This window comes from Varanus komodoensis, unplaced genomic scaffold (genome assembly GCF_004798865.1).
Source record: "Varanus komodoensis strain SLA01 unplaced genomic scaffold, ASM479886v1 scaffold91, whole genome shotgun sequence".
In the NCBI taxonomy this organism is placed as follows: Eukaryota; Metazoa; Chordata; class Lepidosauria; order Squamata; family Varanidae; genus Varanus; species Varanus komodoensis.
In genome coordinates, this window is record NW_025336610.1 from 1,651,749 (window position 1) to 1,676,449 (window position 24,701).

Sequence of the window (24,701 nt, forward strand, 5' to 3'; positions counted from 1 at the left end):
GGAAGCTTCGGCTTAAACCTCTTGTGGACACGAAGGAGCGTGGAAGCCAGGTGGCTCTTCCCGGGAGCCCAGGTGCCAGCAGCCACCGAGCCAAGCAGGGGGTCCCCCAGCTCCGGCTCCCGGATCGGCCGTCCGGGAACAAGTGGAGGCAGCACAGTGCCTCCTCATCCCATGGTCATGAGACCCCCGAAAAGGACTCTTTGGGTGATGGCAGAGCTGCGCCAAGCCCAGCCCCCCCCCCCCGCGACCTCTCGCACTCGGCCTTGCAAGCCAAGCAGAGAGGAAGCCTGCGGATGCGGGTGCTTGTGGGCCTCCAGCTGTGCAGCCGGCAGCCTCCTCAGCAAAGGCCACGCGTTGTGTGTGTGGGTTGTGTGTGTGGAGGAGGGACGTTGCACAAACTGCGTTTGCGTGGGGAAATCCCCCGGAAACATCGGGAAATTGGACACACTGTGAGGTGCAAGCCACCCCTCCTATTATTCTAGCGCTCTTCAAAACTCCTTTCTAAGGTTTGAAATGGGGGCGGGGAAGTAGGGGATTGACTCTTTTTTGGTGAGGTTTCTGGGGCACATTCCATTTTTTCAAAGGTAAGAATGGCAAAATTAGTAGATTCTGACGACGGATGGATTGACGGACTGATGTGCCCGCGGGTGGTAGCGACGGTCCTTGTGGCCCATCCTCCCCAGTGATGCCAGATCAAGACACAAGGTTGTTTCAAGTGGCGGTTCAGCAGCTTTTGCACCCCCCGATTCTCTTCCTGTCAAAGGTGTTGCCACCCGCAAACTGGGCCACATATTTTGGGTGGGTCTCATGTGACTCCAGCCACCATTTCCTGACTAGGGGAATGCCAAGTAAAGGACTGAAGTACAAACCCAGCAAGCCTCTTCCCAGGTGTTATTTCTTAGGGTTAGATTAAGGGGAATTGCTGAGCATCACAATTACCTTCATGCTGAAAGGTGTTACGAACAGGTCTTTGCCAGCACATGCAATTTTGCTGAGGACTGTGCTCGCATCCTCTTGGGCTCAGGCTGCTGGACTCCTTGAGGAGGCAGGCAGCGCCCCCTTAGAGGGCGTCGCTGGGCTGCCTTTTTATCCCCGTCATCATTGTGCTTTTACAGAGAGGAAATTGCTGGAGTGCTTCATGGACCCAGTGAAGTGGCCTGTAGTCTATGAAAGCTTCTGCTGAAATAGCCTGTTATTTTTCAAGTGCCACGAGATCCTTCTTCGTTGTTCCTGAGTACACTGAGTGGGCAGATTGCTTAGAGGAGGAGGAGTTTTAAGGCAACGCAAGGAGAATGTATTGGGAGTCACTTCAGCTTCAGTCCAGGCGGGTGCAGCGGAGGGAGAGCTCAGAAGCGGGGCCCACTTCTTCGGTCCTGCTGTTAGGGCAAACCCGTTTAGCTCCTCCATTCATCAAACAGTTTCCATCCAAGCTGCTTATCGTAAGAAATGCACAACTTCAGTGCCTCCTTCTTGAATTTCCTTGTGTTCCTCCTCCTCCCCCCTCTTCCCTCCTGCTCTGTCTGTCAGAGGCGAGGAGCGTCTGGCTTGCGTCTGGTCTTCTGTAAGGCCCTTTGGGAGCCCTTTCACTGCAGGTGACGGAGCAGATGCTCAGACTGAAAACGATAACTTACGAGCACTGCAGTCGCCACATCAACAGTATAATAGCAATACATTCTTTATAGCACTTCAGTGCATTCAGCGAGCATCGCGTACATCACCTCATTAGTTCTTACAACAACGCTCGGTGGCAAGTCAGTGCTACTATCTTAGATTTTGGTGCTGGGAGCAACTAGCACATGTCTGTCCAGAGTAAATCACATTATCTGCAGTGCAGCTTATTTATTTGTGGGAAAGTCTGTACAGGAGAAGGGCTGCACAGAATCATGCAATAGTAGAGTTGGAAGAGGTTGGTCAGGCCATCAGGCCCAGCCCCCTGGTCAGTGCAGCTCCTGAAGTTAAAGCGTCCCTTGAAGATGGCTCTCCAGCAGCATCGTGAATTTCTCCGGTGTGGGAGAGCCCTCGGCCTCCTGAGGTCATGCATTCCATTGCCACATGGCTCTAAAAACCAGGAAATTCTTCCTGATGTTCAGCTGGCCTCTGGCTTCCTGTAGCTTGACACATTTGAAACTCAACATTAAGAAAACTAAGATCATGGCATCCGGTCCTATCACTTCCTGGCAAATAGATACGGAAGAAATGGAGGTAGTGACCGATTTTATTCTCCTGGGCTCCAAGATCACTGCAGATGGGGACTGCAGCCAAGAAATTAAAAGACACTTGCTCCTTGGGAGGAAAGCTATGGCAAATCTAGATGGCATACTAAAAAGCAGAGACATCACCCTGCCGACAAAAGTGCGTATAGTCAAGGCAATCGTTTCCCCAGTTGCAATGTATGGCTGTGAAAGTGGGACCATAAGGAAGGCTGAGCTCCGAAGAATTGAGGCGTTTGAATTGTGGTGCTGGAGAAGATTCCCGAGAGTCCCCTGGACTGCAAAGAGATCAAACCGGTCAGTCCTAGAGGAGATCAACCCTGACTGCTCTTTGGAAGGCCAGATCCTGAAGATGAAACTCAAATACTTTGGCCACCTAATGAGAAGGAAGGACTCCCTGGAGAAGCGCCTGATGCTGGGAAGGATTGAGGGCAAAAGAAGGAGGGGACGGCAGAGGATGAGGTGGCTGGCTGGAGTCACTGAAGCAGTCGGCGTGAGCTTGGGTGGACTCCAGGGATGGTGGAGGACAGGAAGGCCTGGGGGGATGTTGTCCATGGGGTCGCAATGGGTCGGACACAACTTCGCGACTAACAACAACCACAAGTGTCACCTTCAACCACCCCTGCTGTCCCATAGCTGCCCTTCAGGAGTTTCTCCTCCCGCCTCACGACCAGGGATATGAATTCTCTTCTGCTGATTCTCCTGAAGAGGGTGGGTGCCTCTCAGGCCGGTTTGGTTATTCTGCCTTGGGTGGTGACCCTGCTAGAAGAGCAGTAGCAAAAGCAGCGTCGCTCCCGGCTTCTCCGACACTCTCAAAGCCCTTCAGCACAGTAAGCTGTGCATCCGAGAGGGGCAACCGGGAGATCCCCAGATCAAAAAGTGAGACTAAATTAGTCTGCTGGGACACATTCTTGACAAATCCACGCTGGCTTTTAATAGTCGGTGCATTATTTTCCAACTTTCCGTAATCTGACTGCTTTCTAACCTGCTCGAGGTTTTCCCAGGGACTGATATTGGAGTAGCTGCTCTGTAGTTGCGGGCTTCTCCTTTTACCCTCGTCGAGGGCAGGGCAGCACGAGTCCCCTTCCAGTCGGCTGGTGCTGCACCCGTCCTCCATGTTTTTTCAAAGAAAACAGACTGGCCCAGGGCCTTTGGGACTCCGGGGCGACGTTCCACTGAGCACTGGAGATTGGAACGCACTCCAGGCAACGGCCGGGCGCCTCTCACTCTCAAGCCACAATCCTGCCTCTTGCGCTTGTGCTCCCCCTGTGCCAGGGAGGGCATGGACCCTCCTTCGGGCGGAGACTGGGCCAGAGCGAAATCGTGCCTTCTGCCCTGCCCGTGGCGTCCGTGAACTGCTTGGAGGACCCCTGTTACTGGGCAGCATGCAGCACGATAGATGCTGGGGCCATCGTTTTGCCATCCTCATTGAGGACGTGAAGCAGCATCTCTTTGCCGTCTTTTACTATGCACGTATCTGAAGAAGGCTTCTCGGTGGAGAGGGCTGGGGCTGCTGCTCCCGCTGGAAGCAGCACCTCAACCTCCCTTCCCCTTCCCCTTCCCCTTGATTTGTTGTGCGGAGGAAGAAGAAACGGAATTTTTCCTTTTACAAAACAGTCTCTACTCTCTCACTCATTCTCACTGGCGCCTTGCTAATGGAGTGTGTGTGTGTGTGTGTGTCCGCGCGCCCCTGCACACCCTCCCTTTGCATGTGGCACGAGCTCAGGCTGTCAGCTACAATGTACTCGTGAGCAGGCACCTCCAAAGCGACGCTTGTGTTCTACATAAATGCCAAGACTGTGCCTCCCAACAAGCAGGGAACGGGCCGCGTGCAGATCTCCCGGGGCGAGTGGGAAGGGTGGGCTTCGTGCAGGTGAGCGTGCAGGGAGAAGCCGTTTGGCTCAGTGGATGCGCGGCTTAGAAAAAACCACTAGAACCGAGCCAAAATCTCATGGGAGCGTCCTGCTAGACTGGGAGGAAATAGGAGAGACCCAGAAGTGCTAGTGGGAAATTAAGCACCGGGTGTTAAGCGCCTGTGTCGGGAGAAGCGAAGACGGAGGGGAGCCGTCCAGCGCTCTTGCCAGTCGGAGAGGCCCCGACGCAGAGGTGGAGCCGCGCAGCGCTTGCTTACTCCGCGGGGCAGGCCCAGAGCGGGTGGCCGGGAGCTGTGGGGACGCAGTGTTTGGCACCGTGTTAGGAGCAGCTTCCGCGCAGAAGGGCGGCCGTGGGGAGCGATGGCTTCTCCTCTGCTGGGTGCGTTTCGGCAGAGGCTGCTGGCCGGCCGTCCGTCAGGGGTGCTGAAGCCCCCCCCGCCCCGTACCGCAGAGCGTGCGCTGAGGAGGGGTTAGACCCAGTGGTTTCCGAGGCATCTTCCAGTTCTACAACTATGACTGACACAGGATGATTTCTAATTTTTCAGAACGAACTGATTAAATTAGTATTGCTTGGACTACAGGAGACACCAACTGCCAGCCTGACATGAAATAATATGTTTTATGAGCTGTATAACCTGATTAAGATATTAATATTAATTTACATCTCCATTAAGACAATGTAAATAATCAGGAATTGTTATGACGGTGTTTGTAAACCAGACAGGTGCACTTCACAAACATGATTAATTACAGGAATATTTTCAAAAAGGAAGAACTGAGAATGCACCAGTAGTTGCCCCTGGACAAGGCTTCATTAAAGTTAGGAAAGGGAGGGGGCAAAACGGCCCATACCCTTCCTGCACGCCCCTCAGCAACCGGGGTCCCCTCCTCCCGCCCCCCTCACGCAGACACGCGTTTCCCTTTGAGACGATGCGACGTGCTGAGGACATGTTCCTCCGAGAGGAGCCACAGGGTGGGAGTCGCCAGACCTGGCCCCTTCCCCAGATTTCGTGACGAAAGGCGACACTGGAGGGCGATGCTTGCTCAGCCCCCCAAAGGCCCCCGTCCTGCTTTTCCAGCCGCAGCTCCCTCAGCTGCCTGCTCCCGCCTCCCGCCTGAGCCGAGGACACGCACCTGCGCCGTGCGGCAAGAAAGCCCAGGAGCCTCACAGCATCTCCCCTCGCCTCCGCAGGCCTGTCCAGCAACGCCACAGACATGTGCCCCGCGAAGCAGGGGGACGCCGCTGCCTCCTCCTCATTCGGCGAATGCGCAGAAAGCCGGAGAGAGGACCAGATGGTGCTGGGGGTGCTGCTGTTCGGGCAGACGCTGCTGGGGCTCGGGGGGGTCCCCATCCAGCCCTTCGGGATCTCGTACATCGACGATTATGCCAGCAAGAGCAACTCCCCTCTCTACGTAGGTAAGAGGCCGGGGCCAAGGTTAGCCCGGCCAGCGCGCTGCGCCGCGTGGCCACGGGGTCGGGAGCCATGGCCCGTGAGGCCCAGAGACGGGGAGGGGGCCCTCCGGGGCCGGGCCGGGCCGGGCCAGAGACGTCACGGGGGCCACTCACTGCTTGCCGCCTTTGGGTGTGGAGTGTGATCAGGAATGCTGTCCCGGTGCCCTTGCATTTTGTCCGAGTGACGTTGCCGTCCGTTGTGCCTTGCTCGGACAGTCGCTGGGTGGCGGGAGCTTTGGCAATGTGACTAGACAGCTGGCGGAGGCGGAGGCAGAGACGCCTCTGCCGGGGGGCCAGGGCTGGGATGGCCTGCTCTGCCGGGAGGCTGGGGGCCACTGCCGGTCCGTGCAGGCAATAGTGGGCCGGGCGAGCAAGGCCAGCGCCTGCGTCCCTCTGCACGCAAAGGGTCCCAGGCGCCTCTTCCTGGGGCCTGGTGAGCCCTGGCCAGGAAACGGGAGGAGCACTGGGCCAGGTGGAGTGATAGTCCGCCGCCGTATGGTGTCACGGTCAGGTGTGGCCACTTGCCTTAAATATGTTGGCCACTTAGCGATCGTACGGCCCCCCAGGTAGCACCTGGGTGGCCACAGGACACTTTGGGTCCCCAGATCTGAGGCTGGAAGCAGAATTCTGGCCTTGGAACTGGGGATGCAGGATAGCAGGGTGCCCTGACCACACTGTAGCCACTTCTGCTCGCCCTCCGCGGCCCCTGAGCCAGACGGCCGCATCCTCTGAGCGGGTGGGCGTGGAGCAGGAGGTGTGAGGAGGTGGCTTCCCCCATGCCCCCGACCCGGATGCTCACAGGCCACCGAGCTCCGAGGCACAGATTGTGTCAAGGGCACACTCAGTAGGGTCGTGCCGCACTGGGGTGGACCAGCGATCAGCAGCGCTAGCGGAAGGTGCTTGACCATTGACCTCCCGCTGCTCGGAGACGCGAGTTCGGCCGGGAGGGCAGGTTCCGGCTGCCAGGCTGACACAGTTCAACACAGTCCAGCGAAGAGATGGAGAGAAACGGTCCAGGGGGTTCGGGTGGCCAGGAGCAGAGGAATGGCAGGTGCAGCAGTGCCTGGAAGGAGCGAGTCGCGCCCAGGAGTTCCATGCTCCTGCTGCCGCCCCTTTTGGCAAGGGAGCCTCCAAAGAGGAGCGCTGCTCTGGGTTCGCCTTTTAACGCCTATATCTGTGAATAAACAGAAGTGGAAAACGATTTCCTGCAGTCCTTGCTGACTAGGATGAAGGAGAAACTGGCATGCTTTGCATCTTCATAGGAAGTTACCTAATTTCGCACTTTCAAACCAGTGCACAATCTGAAACTCACTTATTCTCTGAAATTTGCACTTCTTCATATTTTGCCAGGAAATTCTCAAATACGAAACTACATACAACAGGGGAAAGGGTAGGCAGAAATGCAACAACTGTGAATAACATTCACAAGAAAACTATTTACTAAAGAAATCAGTCAAAATTGTTTACTCTTTTATATATAGATTTGCACAATATTTTGTATAGTAGCCAGAATGGCATAACAAAGAAGTATTATCGGACTGTTCAAAAAGAGGGCATATGAGCTTTCATGTGAACTGAACTGAAGACTGGAAAAATTCCCAAAGTTCTGGGCAAATTAAATGTAAGTTTGGAAAAAATAAGAAATCGAGAGAAGCAAAAATTGAAAGGAGTTTTGATCCCGAGTCCTGAAGGCATTCCTAGGAGCAGTTCCAATTTTGCTGTGAGTGTGGTGGGGGAGAAAAGGGTTAAAACACACACACAAGCCTCAGGTCCCAACAATATTTACCTCTCATACACACAGACACACACGCAGATCAACAATTAACATTTTTAAAACTAGCACTGCTCTTCCAGCTGGCTTAGTTTCCTGACTAGTTTGGCATTTGTACTGCTTTACCAGCGCACTCATTGTAGAGGCCCCCTCGGTGCGGGTGTTCAGACAGGCTGGACGCGCACGTGGCGGGCATGTCGTGAGCAGAGCTGGCTGGAGCCGGGGGTCAGACTAGATGGCCCGGGAGGCCCCTTCCGCCTCGCTCTGCTTCTCTGCTTCTATGTGTTACTTAATGATGAGAAATGCTGGCCACAAGGGCGGATTCAAACTGCTCCCCCATCTAAGCTGCCATTTTTAGCCTAGGATTTGCCAATGTCACTGTGAATGTTTTGGCACATAAGTGACCAGGCAGCTGGATGAGTGGGGAGATGGGGTCTCTGCTTGGAAAGTCCAAATTTTAAACTTCGAAACATGGCATTCATTCATTTCTATGCAGCCCAGTGGCCGAGGCTCTCTGGGCAGTTAACAAAAGATTTTTTAAAAAATACAGTTTCCGCATGGCCAGCGCTCTGCATCTGCATCGACCCTTTCACAGTAACAGGATTATACATAACCATCTACAGCACCAAAAAATATCAGTCTGGGTTGGAAACCCCCCGAAATTTGGGCGGGGTGTGCTGTGTGTATCCACAGCCTTGTGCCAGCTCTCGGGAATAAATCTTAAATTGTTCTACCCAGACTTCTCTGCTTAGAGCAAAAATCATGCCTTTTTTTTCCAGGGATCCTTTTTGCTACAACTGCCATTGGGCCTGGTCTCGCATTCATACTGGGGTCAGTCATGCTGCGCCTTTATGTCGACATCGACAAGGTTTCCGCATGTGAGTTACCAAAGCCTGTGCGTGAACGAATTTGCGCAAGGATAAATCCCAGCGGCACTGAGGGGAGTTTGGGCTAGAACGGCTGCCTCTCCTCCAGCACTGCCTGTGTGCCTGGTAAACGTTTGCTCAGCACCTCTCAGCATCGCTGGCTCTCCTCTGCCTAGAGTGACTCACAAATCCAGGACCGAAGCCTTGCAGGAACAAATGCAGAGAAAGAGGCCGGCAAGCAGATGGAGGACGTTCCTGGAAGCGCAAGAGCAGGATGCGAGGGGGGCAGGCATCCTTGGCGGAGGGGGGTGCTGCCTTTGAGCACAGGTTGAAAGCCAAGGCGCTTGTTTCCAGGCATGGACTCCAGCTGGCGGCACTGCCAGCCCGACCTGAGGTGCCCGATGCTCATTTGCACGGCGCTCCCTTCTGAACCCAGTGAATGCTTGGCAAAGTGGGCGGCGCTCGAAGGCAGTCTGAGAGGGGCCTGCTGGGGCTTCTGGAGGAGTTTGCCCAGCTTGCACGTCGGGGCTGCAGCTCGTTCCTCGTGCTCCAGGCCCCTGTGCAGAGGGGAGGGCAGTGCTCTCTCCCTTTTGTGCAGCAGACACCCAGCCAGAGCCTGAGGATCTGTGGCCCACACCCGGCGGGCGGGCTGCCCGCTCCCCACTCCTGGCCAAAGAGACCAACGGGGTCTGCTTCTTGCCACCGCCGCGTCTTCTCTGTGTCCCATTGCCTCACGAACCAGTCTGTCCGCTTGTTTTGATGTTTCCAGGGAATTAACCTTGGTCACTTGTCTGCAGCTCGCACAGGTGCTCCTGCCTCCCCAGACCAAGGTCAAGGATTTTGGGAGTGCCCCGCCCATTGCCTGATGCGTAGCAGTTCTCCCCCGGGGGCATCCAGTTCGCGGCACGACAAGTGGTGGGGAAACCCCCTTAGTGCGGCTCCAGCATGTTGGAAAAGAGCATTGACCTCTTCCCCGGCTCGTCCTGCAGAAAGCTTTGAAAACCCCGATCTCATGTCCCGGGTGCTTCCAGTCCCAGTCCCAGTCCCTGCAGGCCCTCCGTGCGATAATCCCACTGCCCTCTCCTGAAATGTACCCCTGCCTTTCTCCGAGCCCAGTGGTTCCGGTTCTTTGGGTGCATGAACTGTGACCAGGCCATGACCAGCGGGTTTTTCCCATGGAAGGGCGGCTGGCGCCCCCGGCGAGGGGACCTGCCTGCCGCCTGCGTCCAGGTTCTGCCAGGCCTCTGCTGCGCGAAGGCAGTGCCACGTGCTTCCGACGCACCGGCACATTCGAGCCAAGGAAAGCGCACGTCAGCAGCCCCGGGGCACGTGTGCTTCAGTGTGCTTGCCGGCTTCCAGGGACCCGGGATTCATGGGGCTGGGCGCAGGGTGCCAGTGTCAGCACTGGCAGGCACCCTCTTTTACGGGTAAATCACAGGTCCATCTGTCGTAGCATCACGTGGGCAAGTATGTATGTCCTGTGCATAAGCAGAGTGCAGCGTATTACCCAGCCCGGCTGGCCCTGGCGCTCCAAGACGGAAGGATCCTGCCCTCCGGCGCCCTTTCACTGGGGGCATCAGGAGCCCAGCGGGGCCCTGCTGGTTGGGAACATGCAGTGTCACCACTGCGCTGTCACTCCCCTGCCTATTTACTCAATGCGGACAAAGCAGGAAGGCAGCTGCGGTATCACCAGTGCATGCGAAAGCCTGCAAATGGATGGCAATTCGGGCCAGCCGTGCTTACAGAAAGCAGGCCTGGCCAGCAGGAAGGACGCACTCCCGCGGTGGGCTCCAAGGCAAGGGCCTCGGTCATCCGGCTCCGGAAGCGCAGCTCCCCCAGTCCCGAGCCCTTTCCCGAACCAGCCCCCAGCCACTGCCCACGGGGCGCTCCGGGGCCGCTGCTCTCGGAGCTGGGAAGGAGCTGAAGCGCACGCTTTGCATGCAGTTGGGCTGGGAAGGGCTCCCAGTGAGCCCTCGGAGCGGCTCTGCCGGTCCATGGAAACACGGCCGAGGCAGGTGGCGGAGCAGTGGCCCGGCCCGGAGCGAAAGCAGAGATGATAGCTCCGCAGCGGCCGCCGAACCTGCAGGGGCTGAGCCGGTGGCCCTCCGCTCTTGTCCAGAGCCCCAGGGCATCTTCCCGCTCTCCTTCTGCTTGGCTTTCAGCGGAAATGCACATTAACAGCAGCGATCCACGGTGGGTCGGAGCGTGGTGGCTCGGCTTCATCATTGCGGCCGGCGTGGTGGCCATTGCCGCAATACCGTATTTCTTCTTCCCGGAAGAAATGCCTAGAGAGGTAAGCACCTGCATGGGAACGGCTGACGAGATGGGCCCCACGCACCTGCCCTGCTTCCGTTTGCTCAGTCCACATCTGCCCCTGAGAGAGAGGGAGAGAGAGAGAGAGAGAGAGAGAGAGAGAGAGAGAGAGAGAGAGAGAGAGAGAGAGAGGAGCCTACGCTCCCTCTTTCAGCCTGGCCTACCTCACAGAGCTGTTGTGGAGATGAAGAGGGGATGGGGAGGCTATCTGCACGGAAGGGGTGCCTGAGAGAAAGGGCCAATGCCCCTGCGAGAGAGGCTGCTTCCGGACAAGGCTCTTGCTGTGCAGGCCCGCATGCCGTGTCGCCTCAGTGGTGCCGCTCCAGGCCCCCTGCACACGCCCCGGGCCCCAGAGGCGGACGGGACGCTAGGCGAGTCCTGCGGCACCACCGTTGCCCGGGCCGGGTGCCAGGAGGGCTTTCCGTGTGGCGTCAGCAGGGGAAGGCTCATCTCTGCAGCAGAGGAAAGGCCCGTGTTTCGGAGAGCCAAGGAAGCTGTGGTTCCCGTCTGGATATTTGCCTCGAGCAGGTAAAGCTGCCTGGGCAGGAAAGAAGTTGTGGCTTCCCCAAACGCTACCCCACTTATTTGCAGGCGGTTCTCCAGAAAGATCCCGCTGGGCAAGCGAGCGCCTGCGTCTCCTGGGCGCTTGCCTTGGGAGTTCTGCCGGGCGTTGGCGAGCGATTGGCTGCGTAAAGCACGGCGCCGCAACATTTGAAATGAGCCTCTCTCTTCCGGTGAGACAGAAAGCCGAGGCTGGTCGCATCCGACGGCTGGCGATCCTCCGGCGCAGCAGCAGCGGCCCTTCTTTCCCAGCAATTGCTTTTTCCTCTGCCTGCATTTCCAGGGGAAGCTCTGGCCGAAGGGATTTCACAACCAGCAAAGTTTTGGCACAGTGTGAAAGGCCCAGAGATGATCTTGGGACCACTTCACCCGGGATCACATGCATCATCTTTTTCTTAGGAAAAGCTGCTTTAGGAAGGAGTAATTTTGAGCTGAGAGGCTGGCGCGAGGGAGAACTGTTTACTCGTTTCCCTGTCCATAGCTTTGTGCTGGAACTGCTTTGCCCCGCAGGACTGCAGGCATCTGTACCCATGCAAGCACAGGGTTGGGATGCAGGGTGCTGCAGCAACACGGTGGGTGTGGGAAGGGTCACCCTCAGGTCTCCACCTGCTGACGTCGCTTCCCGAGGCAGCCGCCGCTCGCCTGGGTCCCGAGCGGCTCTGGACCGCAGCCCCTTCCTAGAACCTTTTGGGAGGCTCAGGTGGGGGGTGGCTGTCCTGGACAGTGCTGCCGTCTGCATTTCAAGCACCTGCAGGCGGCAGCTGCGCACACGTGCTGTCCCTTGTAGCAAGCAAAAGGCACTTGCCGTGACTAAGTCCGAGGCCGACCTAGCAAGCGATGCAGCCGAGAGCCCTCCTAGTCGAATGCCAGCAGAAAGGCAAAGGAGCTGTTAACCTCCCTTCCAGGGAAAAACGTTTCATATGTCAGGAAATGGAGCTTTCTTCCCCTCCTGCAGGCTGAGAGTTGGCTTTGCTGCATCTGCTTGACTTTAGGTCAAATTCTTTGCATAGGATCATATTGATTTGCCCTCAAGGCGTCTAGGGGAAAACTGATGGTTGTCACGAAACCTGCAAAGATGTTCCAGGAGCCGGGCGTGCTCTGTTCATCCCCACAAAAGGGAGGCAAGCGGGGAATGAAGGGGACAATTGATGAGGTGATGTTGCCCCCGGGAACCAGCCAGAAGACCTTTTATGAACGTGCAGCGTCTGCACTAGACATGCAGAAGGCGTCTGTGAGAGACCTGCCTGTCACATTTTCCCTGCACCGCTGCCTGCAGAAGCGGTGGAAGCAGCCCTCCAGCCTGCGCACCCCGTGAAACGCGAGTGAGCACAGCTGAGTGAACATCCCCCTCGAAGGGGCCTGGGGCCGTGAGAGCGAGAGCGTTGCCCATCGTTGCTGCAGAACCCGAGACCCTCGCTTCCCTGAGTTGCAGCTGCTCCCGGCCGCCTCGTGGCCAGAGGTCTAAGAGGGCAGACTGCAGCTCTCTGACCATGCAGCGGGCTCACGCCATCATGGGGTGGCGGGAGAGGCCCTGGCGGCTTATCCCCCCCCCCCCCATGGACTGGTTGTCGCCTGACGAGCATAATGACCCTTGCTGGGTGTTGGCGGGCAGGGGGGAGGCTGGGGTTGTGCGTGGGTTTCGGAGTGGCTCGTCTGACTCAGATGGGAGGGGGCTTTGGCGTGTCACGGTTACCCGGTGAAGTCTCTCAGGCCGAGTGTGAGGCCCAGCCCGCTTTGGAAGGGTTTTCTGGGTGGGGGGAGCCGATGCGAGGCCCAGTCCTGGGCCCAGTGAGGATGCAAGGGGAGAAATTCGCTGCTCCGTGAGAGGGTCTCTGCTGCTCCTGCCGACTTGCCCTCAGCAGCGGCAGCCGCCCTGTGCGTGGGGCTAGCGGATTCGCTGAAAGGGAGGGATGGAGGGAGGGGGCGCTCCCGGTTGGGACCCAGCTCTTCGCGCAGGCGGATGCTTCTCCAGCCTTGGTAGGCACCTGTCTGGAGTTGACACTCTTCTGGCATCTGTTGGCTTTCAGTGAAGGAACTGCCCTTTAAGGATGGCCTTGAGTTTGATCACTGGAAAGAAGGAGGGAGGGGACCAGCTCATGACATCCGTAGGCCTGATCTGCTTCTCTCCACCCGGGATGGAGTCTTTGCTAACCGTGGCGGCAGCAAAAACTGAACAAAACAAGACGTAAAGAAACAACAGCCCCCTCCCCTCACCCAGCCCTCCCAGCATATCCCCTGGGAGCGCCTGTCCACTCTCCCTCCCTGTAACAGCCACGTGGCTGCAGCTTTGCAGATGAAACCTGCCCTTCCTGAGGGCTTGGGTGTTTCTAAGAAGTCTCGATTTTTCTTTGCCTTGCTTTCAAAGACAAATATATGCCGTTGGTCCCCAGACATGTGCAATTAGCTCCCAACTCCTTCTCTGAACGACTGCATTTGCCTGGAATTTTGGCCAGATTCTTTTGGCATCCCTTTCTGCCACTGTTCTTCCTGAACAAGATCCACTCCCCTTGTTGAAGGGCACAGGGATTGCCCGGAAATCCTCATTCCCAGTGGAAAAAAGGGGCATGCTAAACATGCCAATGATGCTTTCAGACATTCTGGGTTTCTAGCCTTGCAGTAGGGAAGGGAATTCGCCTCCAGCCACCTCCTGCCTCGGTGCAAAGTGGTCCTTCTTAAGGATCTGTGGAAGCATCTGCCCCTGAGGATTAAATAGGTTTAATGGCAAGTTCTCTGGCAACCGAAATTTGGTGAGGGCTCTAGGGGTCTGAAACAAGTAATTCGCAGCACCAGGCAATGAATTGCACTTGGGGCATAGGAATAGCTGTCATAAATACAGGTTAGGTGACAAGTGGCTGGAGAGCAGCACTTGTGAAAGGGACCTCGGGGTGCTGGGCGACTGCAGGCTGAACATGAGCCAGCCGTGTGATGCAGTGGCCAAGAGGGCGAACGCCACCCTTGGTTGCATAGCCAGAAGTGTGGCTTCTAGATCGAGAGAGGTATTACTACCACTCTACACAACTAAGGTGCGCCCGCAACTGGAGTATTGTGCTCAGTTTTGGGTCCCTCGTTACAGAAGGGATATAGCCAGGTTGGAGTCAGTGCAGCGAAGGGCCACAAGGCTGGTGGCCGGTTTGCAGGGGATGGGGTATGAGGCGAGACTGAGGGAACTGGGTCTCTTCAGCCTGGAGAAGAGGAGACTCAGAGGGGATCTGTTGGCGACATGCAGGTACATGAAGGGGTGGCCTCACTGAGGTGGGTAGAGACCTGTTCTCCCCTGCAGAGGAAGGCAGGACATGCTCCAGCGGAACAAAGCTCAGGGAACCAAGGTTCAGTTTGGATGCCAGGAAGCACTTCCTGATGGTTAGGACCCCAAGGGTGTGGAATGGGCTTCCATGAGAGGTCGTTGAGGCCCCATCGGTGCGGGTGTTCAAAGATAGGCTGGACATGCACATGGTGGGCATGTCATGCGCAGAACTGGCTGGTGCCGGAGGTCAGACTAGATGGCCCAGGAGACCCCTTCTGACTCACTCTGTTTCTGTGTTTCTATGTTTCTAATTCCAAGGTCCTTTTGGCAAAACCATGGCAATAAAACTGGCGTGGAACTGCTATCACACCATGGCATTCTGTGACTGTTATGGCAGCTCCTCACAAAGAATTCCCGAAGGAGAGGCCCTTTGTGCATGGGTGCGAGGAGGGGGAGGCGTGGGAAATGAGCAGGAGCTGCTGCGGCGTCCTTGGCAGGCAACCCTGGGATGCTGACCTGGCATCGCCTCGCCACCCGTGGCTTCACTCAGGAGGCACGGCAGGGCAGCCGGATGAATCCCTGTCCATGTGTTTCGGCTTTCTGCTTCAGCCATGTGTGGCTCCACCAGTCAGAAACACGAGCCAGTGACATGAAACCATAAAACGCTCGGGCCGCTGAGTGTGGTGCCGATGCCCCAAGGGCAAGCAAGGGAGGGAGCATCCTGAACGAGGGGCCGCTTGTACGGGCATGGCGAAAAACCAGAACAAGGCCCTCCGGGGAGGGAAGCCTTTTTGGCCCCACTGAAAGTGCCTCAGCGCATCTGTGAGCTGGTTTGGTTCCGCTTTAAGCAAAAAGCGGGGAGGATCCGTCCAACAGAAAATGGTTTGAATCAGCTTAGTAAGGAAAGCTCTCAAAAGCAAGGGCTGTGTCACTGCACGGGGCGGGCTGCACAGCAGAGCCGGTGGACAAAAGCAGAGAGGTCGCGGGCCGCACTTCTGCGTGAACGAGCTGGGCTGAGTCTGGGGGTGAGACCGAAGAAGCGGCTCCCGGGAGTGAGGGCAACCCTTGCAGGGTTCCTCCTCCTCCTCGGAAGAGTGAACCCAAGAGATCCCAGGAATAATTAATTCTGTGTTACGTCTTGCCATTCCTAGGAGGAAAGTGCAGATATGAGCTTCGCGGAAATTCACAAGAGAGATTTAATGGAGGAGCTCAGAACGAAACCCAAGGATCTGGAGAACTTTACTCTGATGCAGTTCATCAAAAGTAAGTTGCGAATGTGGCCCGTCCACAAGCCCTGCTCACCGGGCAGCGATTAAGGCGGAATGGCTACTGGGGGCGATGAAGGGCCAGCGGAGAGCCTCTAGCCTCCTCCCCCGACTGCAGGGAAACGCCAAGTGTGCTGCGAAACGGCCGCGTTAGAGCTCTGTTGGGATTCTGACGTATACGGACCTTTGCTTTAGGGACCCCCTGTCATGCAGGCCATCCGCTGCTTTGTCCAGTAAAACAGCCCCGCCCCCCGTCCCCGGATCAAGCAAAATGCCGTGCTCTTCCTTGAGCGCAGCAGGTTTATTTCCCTCCAGCGGCCACGTGTCTGCCACCCCCGTCCTCGAAGGCCACGGAGGCAGGCAGGCTGGTCAGTTCCGGCAGGGGACATCAGTTGTGCCGCCACGCAAAGCGTGCTGAGCCGTGGCAGGGCTCGGCGGCGTCCAAGCTTAATGTTGTGAGGCCGAAACGGAGCTATGCAAGCCCCCCGGGGCCCCTGGCGGAGGGGGAAGGGGGGGCACAAACGCCCCGTACTTATAATGGCAATTGGGGCTATGTTCAGAGGCTCCGCCCGTGCCAGCTGGACTGTTGAGCGGGGCCAGGTGTCCACCGTGGGGCCTGTGTGCGCGGCAGGGGGTCTTTGGGGCAGGGTGCAGGGCCCACATCCAGCTCAGGTGTGTCAGCCTGGTGCCACGGGACCCCTGTGATGGGCAGGTTGCACTTCTGGCAGCATGACCATTGTTCTCCTTATGCTTGTTTCTAAAAGGCCGTGTTGCCTACGGCAAAACACAATCCCCAAATATGCAGGCGTCAAAACAGAAAGCAGTACAACTGCATAATTTCAGCCAACAGTGATTAAAATGTCACAGGCATCAACAACACTGGAGGTTCAAAACTACCGAAAAGCACAGCATAGCAACAAAATGTGCGGAGAACTTAAAAGCTGGTGAAAATAAGGCGTTTGGCAGCTGCGGAAAATAGAACGAAGCAGCCCCCAGCCAGGCTTTTCTGGGGAGGGCCATTCCAAAACTGGGGAACCGCTTTCCAAGAAAAGAATAGTGAGAATAAAGTTGGGAAAAGGCAGACTTTAAAAGAGAGATGAAAGGAAAAGAATAGACAGTGGAACGATGGGAGTTGCAGTCGAACACATCTGCGAGGTGCCATGTTGGGAAGGCTGCTTCAGCTTATTCCAAGAAACCCTTCCATGTTTCTTCCTTATTTACACCTCGAATGTTCCTTGGATCCCGAGTGTTTTGGATGAACCCAGCACTTTCAGTACATTCTGCTCTGAGACATCAGCTCATTTTCTGCCTTTCGTATTTCAGGAGATACAGTGAGTTTTACCCAGAAGAGAGTGGGTGGAGAATCGCCATAAAAGTGAACGTGAGGGTTGTCAATTCAGGCCCAGCGTGAATTTTGATATGCGTTAGAGAAGCACAGTGCCTGGTGCCTTTTGACCGAAGAGGGTCGCCTGTGCACTAAGTTTGAAGGATATCTTGACGGTGGTGGTTGTGGATAGAACCAGCTCTTTGAACTGGGCCCAGAAGCAGGCAGGGAGCCAACATAGTTGTTTTAATACCGTGCGATGCGTTTGCCTTTCCTATGCCCTGCGTAGAGCATATTGCAGTAATCTCATCTTTATGTCGCTAGTGCATGGATAACTGAAGCCAGTTTCACATAGTCCAGAAAAGCAGACCCATTGCAGAACCAGATGAAGCTGGTGCAAAGTGCTCCAGTCACAGAGCACTTGTGCTTTTGTGTCGCGCTTATGTCGTTGTGGTAGCTTGTCCTTCGCACACTCGCCTCCTTTTCCTGTGGAGGCCAGGTGGCTAAACAGGGTGGTATTTTCCTCTTTTCTTAGGATGGTTAAGGATGGAGAAGTTGTTTATTGAACGTGCCCTGGCGAAGCCTAGAGGTATACATGACACTTAGGAGACCATTACTGGGAAAACAAAGGTCTCTGCCCCGAGGAACTTACACTGTGCATCCCAGCAGTGGTGGGAAACAAGACTAGTGAGGCAAGGGGAGGGAGAAGTAGTTTCCTCTTTTTAGGGGGCGGCTGAAGAATGGGGCAGGAAACAGCGGCTGGAGATGAATGGACCAGAGTGCTTCTCGCATTCATTCGGAGGGACAGATGTTATGCGCAGGCACAGCTCTCCAGAACCGGAGCAAATGGTCAACGGCAGCACAGCCGCTGCATGAACGTTTCAATTTAAAACCGTAAACCGGTTAGAGCTCAGCCACAAGTTAGAGTTTGCTGGATCGGGACAGGAGCGGGCCCGACCCCAGCGGGGGAACGGAGATGCCCACCAAGCAGCCCCCTTTGCGGCCAGCCAAGCTGCACAAATATATTCCTGGCTTGCTTCCTCTCATCCTTCGCATCGATCCAGGTTTCCACCCGATCGATCAACACTGCTGCCTTAATCTTCCTCCTCCAGAAGCGCCGTTCCATTCCTCGCGCAGAATGTCCCTACAGCGGTTCTGCCGGCAAGTTTCTGCCCCATAGGAAGAGGCCGCCGTTGGCACCAGTAATTGCTTGTGCTGAGTGTCAGCCGAGCGCTCCTCGTGCCTCTTCAGGAGAGCTCTTCCGGTTTCGCCACTGTGAAAAGAACGGCATTCCAAACTCTGATTTTTCTAGACAGCCCCCTCAGCTGCATGTCCCTCTTGCCTTCCAGACAGAGGGGCATTTCTTTGTCCAGCATTTCTGGTCATACCACCAAAACGTCCAGCGGTACCATTTTGTGGTTAGCAGGTCAGTGCACACCACCATAAGCCCTGAAGTTGCAATGGCCAAGGATGGTCACAAATGGAATTTTCAAACAGGCAGTCCTTGCTGTGCCACACGCTCCCGACCGCCGGATCAGGTAACCTAGAACCGTTAGCCTCTGCCACCTTCACGGCCTTTTGTCTGGATTCCCCAGAATGGGCGATCATCGATGCCCCGAACACTGCCTGAATCATGCTCTTTACCACCTGCCTTTTCATGGACACAGTGAAACTTCAAGGTTAGCGCTGGACACGGGAATGTCTTGTGTGGAAGGAAGGGAGTTATTTTAGCTCCAACGCTCTGACCGTGCCCTCTCCTCTCCTCTCCTCTCCTCTCCTCTGGATGGGAAATTGGTTCACTCCAAATCTGTGTAGAGACTTGCAGAATGTATGCTTCCTGAACCCCCATGGGACCCAAAACTCACCTGCATGGTAAAATCGGCCTTTTCCAAAGTCCATTCAATTAGGAACAGAAACCACTTGCAAAAAGGGCCATGCACCTGGGGTAAGGTCACAAAGAGGCAAATTTGGGGGGAATATGTAGCAAAACACCTTTTAGAAATCTGTGGTCTTTTGTGGGCCAGATTTGCACACGGAAGAAGAAATGGACTGGACGTATGGTCATATTGCTGTTAAATTTGTTGAGGTACATGTGTGCTTCTGTATCTGTTGGCTGTTTATGTTTGTATACAGTTTTCACTATGTAGAATACAGTGTTCATAAGTTTATAAGTCCTTGTAAACTGCCAAAAGAGCTTTGGCTTGGGCAGAAAAGAAGTCTAAAAAGAATGACCTTAAATGACATGGTTGTGAAAATGGGTCCAGCTGAAAGTGAAATGTTCACCTCTCCTCAGCTTTGCCTGGCCACTTTGATTTGTTTTTTTTTTTATAATAAGTTTTATTCAAAATAACCCTAATACAAAGAAAAACTAAAAGCAACACCAATCATCAGAAACATCGGACCTGCTGGGTCAGCCCCCCACATTTTTTCTGTTTATGATAACTTAAAAACGTATTTGAATCTATGCGAAGCCCCGTTTCTCTAGCCAATAATAAAAAGAGTCGCAGGTTTGATAGAAGTCAGTATCTTCTTTCTCCTTCAGTGACAAAGTCAATCTGTGCCTCTTTGATCTGTTGCTCGCTTGTGCCGAATCTGCGGAGCGTGGTGTGATGTGGTGGTTTGTGTGTCAGGCTCGGATCGGGAAGAGCCGAGTCCGCCCCCCCCCCCGGCCCCCGTGAAGCGCCTGGGCCACCTTGGGCAGTGGCTGTGCTGGCCCGGCTGCCCCAGAATTGCCGTGCGGGTGAAGGGCCAGGAGAGGGGCTGCACGCGGTGCTCCGTCCTGCCCGGAGGGGGGCATGACTGAAAACGGGGCGGGCAGGGAGCTTAGCAGCAGGGCCGGAGGTGCTGGCAGCAAACCCCAGAGAGCTTTTCTGCGGGCGGACGGGATGTGAGGGTCCTGTAATGCATAAATGGATAGAAGTGGGCACCAAGGGGCAGGAAGGCCAGTGGCAAGGAGGGCAGCGTTGCAGGAGGGGCTGTGCCCGTGGCAGCCCTGCTCTTGGAAAACCCGGCACTGAATACCTCTGGGCACCTGCGCCGTCTGGAAAAGGGGCTGCCGCATGTCAGCGACCGTCTCGGAAATGCCTGCGGTTAAACAGGGTCATTCCCTGCCCCCCACACCCTTCTGCGCAGATCCCACGGCAGACCTCTCTTAGGAAGAGGCCCGAGGCGCCCCGAACACTGGTCTCAGGAGAACTGGGGAAGACGCTGCCCCCAGGTGAGCCGAGGGGAAGGGGCAAAGCGAGCTTAGTTAGGAAACCCCGTATGTGCCACACGTGCCACATCCATGCGAATGCCGCGGCGCCCCCTCGAGAGACCTCAGCTACGGCGGGCGGCCGGCCTTGCTGTGAGCACAGCGCGTGACGCCCGTGCCCGTGGCTGGTCCGTTGCAGTGTTCCCCGCGGCCTTGCTGAGGAACATCAGGAACCCCATCTTCATCATGGTCGTCCTGGCGCTGATCAACCTCTCCAGCATGGTTGCCGGCATCGCCACCTTCCTGGCCAAGTTCCTGGAGCAGCAGTTCAGCCTGACAGCGTCCATCGCCAACATGATCATCGGTGCGTGCGGTCGCGTGAGTTGCCGCTGGCGTCGGCTCCCTTTCTCTGCTGTTCCCTCCATGCGCAGTCCCCGTTATGGTGCTCCTGCCCAATACCTCCCTAGTATCTTACGCGAGATTTCACTCTCCCGGATATCAGTTGGGAGACTCACTCGGCAGTGACAGCCAGGTCACGTCGCTTCCTAGAAGCTAAAAAGGAAGGGTTTTTCACAGAGGGTCCGAGAGGCGACGAGGGGGGTTGGCATCCTTACACCGACCAACAGGGAGGAGCTGATAGATGACGTACAGATTAGGGGAGCTCTGGATGCGAGTGATCACTCCATCCTTTGCTTTGAGATCAGGGGACTGGGGACTTGCAGCAGCACTAGAAGCTGGGACTTCAAGAGGGCCAACTTTGGCCAACTGAAGGCCAGGCTGGGGAGAGTCTCCTGGGACAGGTTACGGGAAGGCAAGCGAGTTGAGGAGGGGTGGATGGCACTCAAAAGGGAGGTTTTGGAGGCACAAGCCTTGACGATACCTCTAGTCAGTAAGGTGGGGAGGCGGAGGAGAGCGCCGCCATGGATGCAAACGGAGGTGGTTAGAGGGATTAGATGAAAGAGGAACCTCCATAGGAAATGGGGACTGGGGCAAATAGACAAAAGGGTATACCAGGAGGAGGAGGCCCGTTGCAGAAGGATTCTTCACAAGGCTAAGGCTGATTTCGAGCTGAGGCTTGCCAAGAATATCAAGAGCAACAAAAAGGGCTTCTTTCAGCATGTAAATAGGAAGAGGAAGGGGAGACAAGCGGTGGGACCACTAAATAAGGAGGAAGGAGATCCAGTGACTGATACGAGGGAACAGGCACAGATGCTAAATGACTATTTTGCCTCTGTGTTCTCCCCAAAGCAGGATGGGGGAGATCCTCATAGGAGATGAGATGAGGCCGGGGACTTAGGGGCACAGATTAGAGTCACCCCCCCCCCCTTGAAGTTGAGGGGCTCCTCAGGGCATTGGACATTACAGAGGCGCCAGGCCCTGACGGTTACACCCGAGAGTACTTAGAGAGTTGGCAGGGGTTCTCTCACGCCCGCTGGCCTCCATTTTTGAGACCTCGTGGAGAAGGGGTGAAGTTCCAGAGGACTGGAGGGTGGCATCAGTGGTCCCAATCTTCAAAAAGGGTAGTAGAAGGGACATGGGGAATTATAGACCGGCTAGCCTTACGTCCATTGTAGGAAAAACAATGGAAAGGCTCATAATAGAGAGAGATCTAGTGATGCTAGATAGGGAAGGGAGGCTGGCAGCCACACAACACGGCTTCCCCAAAAACAGGCCCTGCCAGACAAACCTTGTGGAATTCTATGACAAGGTTTCGAGGTGGCTGGATGGAGGGGATGCAGTGGATGTGGTATACCTGGATTTCAGCTAGGCCTTGGACAAAGTGCCCCATGATATCCTGGTGGAGAAACTGAGGTGTTTTGGGATAGACCAAAGCACTGTCTGGTGGATTAGGGCATGGTTGACTGACCGAAAGCAGAAGGTAACCATTAGTGGGGAATCATCGGGATGGTGGCCAGTGACAAGTGGGGTCCCCCAGGGCTCTGTCCTGGGGCCGATCCTGTTTAATCTTTTCATTAACGACATGGAAGAAGGGGTGAACAGTCTGCTGATCAAATTCGCAGACAACACTAAAACTGGGGCAGTGGCCACAACTGAGGAGCAGGTACTCCAGATCCAAAAGGATCTGGACAGACTATGGAAGTGGGCAGGAGACAACAGGATGACATTCAATGCAGATAAGTGCAAGGTCTTGCACTTGGGGCATAGGAAAGGGTGTCACAAGTACAGGTTAGGGGACAAGTGGCTGGAGAGCAGCACTTGTGAAAGGGACCTCGGGGTGCTGGTTGACTGCAGGCTGAACATGAGCCAGCCGTGTGATGCGGTGGTCAAGAGGGCGAACACCACCCTTGGTTGCATAGCCGGAAGTGTGGCTTCCAGATCGAGAGAGGTATCACTAGCACTCTATGTGACTCTGGTGCGCCCGCAACTGGAGTATTGTGTTCAGTTTTGGGCCCCTCATTACAGGACGGATATAGCCAGGTTGGAGTCAGAGCAGCGAAGGGCCACAAGGTTGGTGGCCGGTTTGCAGGGGATGCCATATGAGGCGAGACTGAGGGAACTGGGTCTCTTCAGCCTGGAGAAGAGGAGACTCAGAGGGGACCTGTTGGTGACATGCAGGTACGTGAGGGGGTGTCACACACAGGTGGGTAGAGACCTGTTCTCCCCTGCAGAGGAAGGCAGGATGTGCTCCAACAGAGCCAAGCTCAGGGAGCCAAGGTTCCATTTGGATGCCGGGAAGCACTTCCTGACAGTCAGGACCCCGAGGGTGTGGAATGGGCTTCCACAAGAGGTTGTTGAGGCCCCATCGGTGCGGGTGTTCAAGGATAGGCTGGAAGCACACGTGGTGGGCATGTCGTGAGCGGAGCCGGCTGGTGCCAGAGGTCAGACTAGATGGCCTGGGTGATCCCTCCTGACTCGCTCTGTTTCTATGTTTCTCCCCTCCACAGGCACCGTCAATATCCCGGGCGCCATGCTGGGAATCATCCTGGGGGGAGCCATCATGAAGAACTGCCGCCTCGGCATCAGGAAGGCCGCCATCATGTGCATCGCCAGCATGAGCACCTGCCTCCTCTTCTACGTGCCCCTCCTCTTCCTGGGCTGCTCGACCCAGGCGGTTGCCGGCCTTGACAGCTCTGGAAGGTATGCTGGCCCCTCATAGCCCCTTGCAGGAAGCCCCCCAGCCTAGGTTAGAGGACGGAGCAGGCCTCCGAGGCCGAGGGTCTCCTCCTGCCGGGGCTCCTCTCTACCTTCCTTTGGGTGACTTTGCTCACACTTTCCGCCTCGCCTCCGCAGCCGTCGCGCAGCGCCCGGGCATGGGTCAGCTGGACTGCCCGGGCCCAAGGGTCCACTTGCCCCTTCCTTTGCCCTCGTTCAGCTGCATCAGAAGCCTCAAGCGTCTTTTTAAAGAGCACTGGAATGCCCTTGAGACTTCCTTTGACCCCCGACGTTCCTCGTCCACCTCGTTCTCCTTCCTCGGGTGCCCGGCTCTTTCCTGCGCGCGCCTGGGCAGGCCTTGTTCTGCTTGGCCTTCCTCGCCCAGGCCCTCACGCCGGGGCTTCAGAATACTCTTGCTGAAGGTGCTCACTGGTGACTCAGTGGGCAAGAGGCATGAAGGGACCCAGCTTCCCCTCATGGCAGGAATGCAGAGGATCGGGGCTCAAGGTGGCGCCTGATGCGGCTTCGCCCACACGCAAACAATTCAGCCAGTTAGCCAGGGTCCCCTGTGAGCAACCACAGCCCTGCCCGGCGCTGATCCTGCCTCCGTCACTCTGCGTGGCATATTTTCCCACGGTGGCCGATCGCCTTTTGGCGTGGCCTGTTTGTGGAAGCAGGACTGGCAGGCGCTCCGGACTTGAAAGCGCCCGAGGAGGGAGGAGTCCTGGCAGCAGAGAGCTCAGCCAGTAAACCAGACCACGTCAGCACGGCCATTGACGTCAGCTAGGTAGACAGACAGCTAGCAGAGTTGCATGTTTTAGTCAATTAATTAGCTTCGTTAATTGGGAGAGAAAATCTCTTGTGCCCAGCAAACTGGGCAGCGGAATTGTTTAGACTGTCCATTACATTCCATGCCAGAGCTCTCAGCGCCATGGGCGACTGATGCTGCCCTCGGAGAGGCACGCCGCGTTCTCTTTCCCTCGAAAGGGACGCCTCTGCTGGGATGCTGCCTCCCGTGCCACAGAAGCAAAGGCTGCGTTCCTAGGCAAGCCGTGCGACGGGTCGCCCCATGGCCCCGGGCCTCCTCCAGGCCTCACAGCGAGCCCCTCTCCCTCCGCAGCTCCGCAGTGGGTCTGCCTGCGGCCGAGTGCAGCCGCCACTGCAACTGCTCCTCCGCCCTGTTCAACCCCGTCTGTGGCCAGAACGGCGTGGAATACCTCTCCCCGTGCCACGCCGGCTGCTCCGCGCGGAGCTTCAACTACGAGGCCAACAAGGCTGTGGTAAGTCGCATTCGGAGAGGGGAGTGGGGCGGGCAAAGGGGGATTTTGAGTGGGGCAGGGGGCATGCTTGCCCACTCCTCCGCTCCAAACTGTCTTCTGCCGAAGCTGCTTCTGCATGTTGCATGTTGTGGCCTCCAGGGTTCCTCGCCTGCATTTGCATCTCCAGGCGAGGCCTGAAGAAACCAGAGCCACCCCTGATCGGGAAGGTTGCAAGTCCGGTGTTGCAACTCCGG

At 56.2% G+C, this 24,701-nt stretch overlaps 1 protein-coding gene across 2 annotated transcripts in view; it reads left to right on the forward strand.

Annotated features, from left to right (window-relative positions):
* The window catches only part of SLCO2B1 (solute carrier organic anion transporter family member 2B1), a 45,443-nt gene that overhangs the window by 16,986 nt on the left and 3,756 nt on the right, over nt 1-24,701 (forward strand). For both annotated transcript variants that reach the window (XM_044418545.1, XM_044418547.1), the window contains 7 exons: nt 5,277-5,501; nt 8,088-8,186; nt 10,337-10,467; nt 15,444-15,555; nt 20,274-20,438; nt 22,981-23,173; nt 24,309-24,468. In XM_044418545.1, the coding sequence (XP_044274480.1) occupies nt 5,277-5,501; nt 8,088-8,186; nt 10,337-10,467; nt 15,444-15,555; nt 20,274-20,438; nt 22,981-23,173; nt 24,309-24,468 (1,085 nt within the window). The remainder of the gene's footprint in view (nt 1-5,276; nt 5,502-8,087; nt 8,187-10,336; nt 10,468-15,443; nt 15,556-20,273; nt 20,439-22,980; nt 23,174-24,308; nt 24,469-24,701) is intronic.